Source organism: Grammomys surdaster, unplaced genomic scaffold (assembly GCF_004785775.1).
Source record: "Grammomys surdaster isolate TR1022 unplaced genomic scaffold, NIH_TR_1.0 169, whole genome shotgun sequence".
NCBI classification, from domain to species: domain Eukaryota; kingdom Metazoa; phylum Chordata; class Mammalia; order Rodentia; family Muridae; genus Grammomys; species Grammomys surdaster.
Window position 1 is genome coordinate 8,049,354 of NW_021604617.1, and position 5,584 is coordinate 8,054,937.

Here is a 5,584-nt window from a genome sequence, read left to right on the forward strand (position 1 = left end):
ACAGAAACTGTGGGCAGATTATAGAAAACACACTACACACACACACATACACACACACTACACATACTACATAACATATACCACACACTACACACACATCACACACACCACCCACACCTCACACACTACACATACACCACACACACTATACACATACCACACACAGAAACCACACATACAACACACACACAAACACAGATCACACACACACTACACACGTAACACACACACACACACACATACAGGACCTGCGACTGTCCTCAGACAATTTCCCCAGCAAGGAGCTAGAGTGCCAGTCACACAGCCCCCAGCTCCTAAGAGTTGGAGCCCGTTGTTCAGCCGAGCATCCAGATGGAAGGAAGCACAGCCCACGGACTCCCAACAGCAGCGTGTGAGAGACGGGCACAGAAACCGTGGGCTGGTGAGCGCATGCAGGTTTAAGCCGCTGCACTGGGGTGATTTATCCCGCAGGGTACAGTTCTCATGGTACAACAAAGCTAGTGGTGCTGAGTGGGAGATGAATTCTGCTGAGATTTGGGGACAGTCCCTTGACTACAGAATACAACCAAAGCTGGGGACCCTCTCCTTTGTGTTCCTTAAAGCACACGTAAAACAGACCTGTTTGGTTTCTTCTCCAAAAGATAACTATCCTTGGGGATATGTGAACAACACACATTCCTTATGAATCACTATAGAGAAGGGGTGAATTTTATATATTTTTATTGCATTTTTACGTGTGTGTGTGTGTGTGCCATCAATAAACAGAGCGGCTGAGGTACAGCCGGTCTTCACATTGTTATGCCTGTCACATATTCTGTTCATATGTCAGGAGCAGGAAGCAGGGGCCAGGCCATTAAACCTCAATGCCCACCACAGTGACTCTCTTCTTCCAGCAAGGTTTTGCCTCCTCAAGGATTCCAAACAGTGTCACCAGCTGGGGACACATGACCCTTCAGGGGCTATTTCACACACTATCACAACAATGTAGCATGCAGGACAGTCGGAGATGCTGTTTCTTCAGCAGCCAGTATAGTTCCTTCTGGGACTATGAGCCAGATACAGAGAGAAGCTTCCAGCTCAGACCCAGCTTGGCTTCTGCATGCCCTATGATCAAAGCACCTGGCTTCAGCAGTGGGAAACTGCCATCACATTCTGGGATGCAGCCCATAATAGGACAGGCTGTTTTGGTATGTGGGCTCCCAGAGACCTATCTTCAAAAACCTCTAGGGAGGTAGCCTACCCATGGCACTGAGATTTCCAACCAACCACCTTATGGCTCCTGGGTGGTGACATTTTTTTCACCCAAGCTGAGTGCCATTGTTCAAAGTCTTTTAATTGTTGGTGCCACAGATGCTGTCACACATTTTTAAGATGCTGAAGGGTTTGCCATTATAAATTCTTTTCAGAGAGTGGGAAGGGTTTGTCCTGCTGTCGCATCTGTGCCAGGGAAGTGCTGACAGGGTTTGGGATCCAGCAGCTACAGGATCATGGGTGATAGTGGGCAGCTTTGTCACGGAAAACCCTATCACTGGGTGATGGCACTCACAAAAGCTTCATCCTTCAAGCTGCCTGAGTAACTCTGAATTGGGCCCAAGGGGCTCCTTTCCCCCTTGCTACTTACGTAACTACTGGGAGGGGTCTGGTGAATCTTGCTTCATGGTTATTTCATGGTCCTCTTTCTTTATCTCCAGAAGGAAATGCTTCAATCCAGGAGAAATAGAATATACTGTTTAGGGTTCCTTCCAGCTCCTGAGGACATAACTTGGAAGCCCCTAAACTCAAACAGTAGCTGTCATGTGATTGAATTCCTCGGTGATGTCCAAGGGTAGTGTACACCTGGCCAGCTGCATGCAGATAGACACCCAATCAAGGGTGCAGCACGGACTCAGTCTGGGAAAGAAACCAGATCTATTTAACACGTTATGTCAGTTTCATGTCTGAAGGTGAGAGGCGGAGCATTGTGGATTCAGTCGTATGCAGAAGGAAGGGCACAGAGGTCACAGGATCAGGGCAGCCGCTGACCAGCCACTTACCAGAGTCTGTTAAGAAGGGATTAGCAGACTGCAAACTGGGCAAGGGAAATCCTCTCATCTTTTAAGACCAGCCCTCTAGCGTCCCTAGTTTGGATGTGAGTTACGGCCTGCTCATCTCCCTTTTCACTTGGACTCACTGGACTGTCTTTGCTTAGGCAGGTGAGAGGGGAGGTTAAGTTTCCAAAAGCCAAGCCACCCTTGTGCAGGAGACATTAGAAAACAGGACCTACCTGTCCATCTAGGGCATCCGTCTCTCGTGAGCCTGGACCATGGGCAACGTCATGGAGGGCAAGTCGGTGGAAGAGCTGAGTAGTACCGAATGCCATCAGTGGTACAAGAAGTTCATGACGGAGTGCCCCTCTGGCCAGCTCACCCTCTACGAATTCCGCCAGTTCTTTGGCCTCAAGAACCTGAGCCCCTCATCCAGCCAGTATGTGGAACAGATGTTCGAGACCTTTGACTTCAACAAGGTGGGCAGAGGATGGGAGGGGCGGGAAGGTCGTGATTCTTGGGGGATACCTCAAGAAGCTGGAGGAGCCTAGGGGTGAGGTGGAGCGAACAAGAGGAAAGAAGTGTCCACCCCCAACAGTTCTGTCAGGTTCCCATTGGTTTGGGGGGCTGAATCTTATTGTGGAGCCAAAGCTGATTTGCAACCCATGGTGATCCCCCTGCCTCAGCTTCCTAGTTGCTAGGAATACAAGTGTAAGTTGCCATGCCTGGCTTTCGCTACCAGGGAGCTTGAGCCGGTTGGTTTTTCCAGTGTCTTGTTCATTTGGAAGGTGGGCTTTGAGATTTGATCCCACAGAAGCTTGTTAAGCACCTCAGTTTTAGGCCCTGGGGGTTCAGCAATAACTAAGACCCACTTCACAAGGGAAAACAGAGATCAGAGGCTGAAGGCAAGGTGTTTGTTCCCTGTTTACCAGCTACACAGCTCAGCCGCCTCCAAGACAGGCGGGAATGCTTCCAAGATGGCCGATGAGTACCCCAAGGTGTTGGTACTGAGTTGGTGGGATGCTTGTACAGAGACCCCCTAGGTGTTTCTTGGGTATGAGAGATGAACTCAGAGAGGAGGGAGGGAAGGAAGGATGGAGGGAGGGGGAGAGAGAGAGATTTATTGAAGCTCATCTGTAAAGCTGCCATTTATCTGGAACAATCAGGTCTAAAGATGGTAGAATCCAAAGCCACACACCTGCTACCTCAGCTTGTGCTGTCAGCTGATTCTCAGCTGGGCTGGCCCATCACTGGGACCTGGGGTCTATCAGTGATATGGAGCCACATGTCCACTGTGACAGGGAGCGCCCCTCCCCTCAAAAACACCACTTCTGGGGAACGTCAAGGTCTCTGTGTGGTTATTTAAAACTCACTAATACAGAGTTAAGAGGCCCAATCGGATTACGGGAGCTAAAGGACCAGCCCAAGGGCAGTGTCCTGACTCCAAGGGCTCTTGGAAGGGGAGCTGGGCCAGAAAGCCTGAGACAGGGTGATAAGGTGAAGGAGTCATGGGGGTGGACACCCCGAAGTGTTCCAGGGAGGGAGTGGTCCTCCTGGCCATGTTGGGAGGGATCCCAGCACCTACCCACAACACACTGCAACATCTTGTCTTCTGCTAAGGGAAGCTGTTGGGGTCAAGACATGTCTGTGGGAAAATTCCTTTAAGTCAGACACAGTGCAACTCCTGTACCTGCACCTAACTCTTGTCACGTGGGTGCCATCTCTCCAGTGTGTCACCTGTGCCATCTGGAACTCACTCCTTTTCAAAGTTAGGAGCTGGGCGTGGTGCTGTGCGTCGTAATCTCAGCACACGGGAAGTAGAGGCAGGAAGAAGGTCAAGTTCACTCAACTACACAGTTACCAGCTAGCCTTCGATGCATGAGACCCTATCACCATCCCCAGAACCCCTAAACAAACAGAACCCTCAGTCAGCTTCTTGTTTCTACCCAGCTCAACCTCCTCAGGACCCTGCATCCTTCCCTTGAGTCTTTGTGCTGCTAGAATCCTCTTCCTCCAGACATGTTGGCTTCCATCTTCCTTGTTACAAATCTCTGCTCAAACCTTCTCACCGACACATGCCCTGGTTCAAGTTTACTGAGCCATCCAGGTCTGGCCCCATCTCTGCCTTTCCTGGCCACAGCTCCCTCCCCAGTCTTTTTTTTTGGGGGGGGGGTTTCAAGACAGGATTTCTCTGTGTTGCCCTGGCTGTCCTAGAACCCACTCTGTAGACCAGACTAGCCTTGAACCTGGAGATCCTTCTGTCTCTGCCTCCTAAGTACTGCTTCTATTTTTGTGACAGAGTCTCACTGTATGGTTCAAGGCTGGCCTTGAACTGTGTCTCTGCCTCCTGGATGCTGGTGTCACAGGTGTGCCACCATGCCTCCCTATCCAAGAACCCAGTTTTATAAATAAAGTTTTATTAGAGCATACTATACTCTACCTAAGAACTGTAGGGCTGGGGTATAGCTCAGTGCTAGAATGCTTGCCTGGTATGCTCAAGGCCCCAAGATCTGTGGATGTCGTTCAGTTGGTAGAGTATTTGTGTAGCATGCTGGGGATTCAGTTCACTGTGTAAACTAACTGAGATGGTGCACACCTGTAATCTTTACACCCAAGAGGAGGAAGCAGGAGAATTAGATATTCAAAATTATCCTGGCTACACAGGGAGTTTAAGACCAGCCAAGCTTAGAGTCTGTCTTTAAAAACAGACTTGGGTTCTATCCCCCAGTGCTATCAAAAAAATTGAAATGACAGTGGCAGTCTGTCTGCAGGGCTGAAACCCTGGTCCATCGGACTCATTTAAAAAATGTAGACATTCCAGTGAGAAGATAGCTAGGTACCAAGGAGCTACACTGGATACAGGAAGAGGGGCAAAGCAGGTAGGTAAGGGAGCCTGTGCCCTGCACCCTGCCAGTCTCTGTGGGGCATGGCTGTGCAGGTCATCACAGTGCACACAGATCCGAATTGTCCTTCTGCCTGTGTATAAGCACTGGTGCAGAGTTGAGAAGATCCAGTTTCTAGGCAAGAGTTTGTCATCCAGTTAATTGTATGGCCGAGTCTCATCGTCAACTCCTGGGAGTGGCTGCGGGATGCAGTGAGCAATGCAAAATTCTCAGCACAGGAAGTCCATGGAAAGTGCTAGAATAAAAGACCGAGGGTTAGGGAGATAGCTGCGCCAGTAAAATGCTTGTCATGCAAGAGTGAGGTTCTGGATTGGATCCCCAGTACCCATGTAAAAATCTGGTGATACCTGTAACTTTGGCCCTGGGAATCAGAGAGAGCTGGATCCCTGGGGCTCACTAGCCAGGCAAATTAGCTGAATCAGTAAGTCCATGAGAAACCCTGTCTCAAAAATAATACGGAAAATGATAGCGGAAGACACCCTTCACATCAACCTCCAGCCTCCAAAAGTGCAGGCATGAACGCACACACACACATGCACACACACCCCTCAACCACACACATTCACACACATCACACACACATCACACACACATCCATATACATAACATACACACACCATACACACACCACACATACACACACACACACACACACAC

General features: G+C 49.6%; 1 protein-coding gene across 1 annotated transcript in view; it reads left to right on the plus strand.

The window, feature by feature from the left end:
- The first annotated feature begins 2,111 nt into the window (after window positions 1-2,111).
- Guca1a (guanylate cyclase activator 1A) overlaps window positions 2,112-5,584 on the plus strand; it is a 7,700-nt gene continuing 4,227 nt past the window's right edge. The window contains exon 1 of the mRNA XM_028766505.1: window positions 2,112-2,503. Within this exon, the coding sequence (XP_028622338.1) occupies window positions 2,303-2,503 (201 nt within the window). The 5' untranslated portion in view covers window positions 2,112-2,302. The remainder of the gene's footprint in view (window positions 2,504-5,584) is intronic.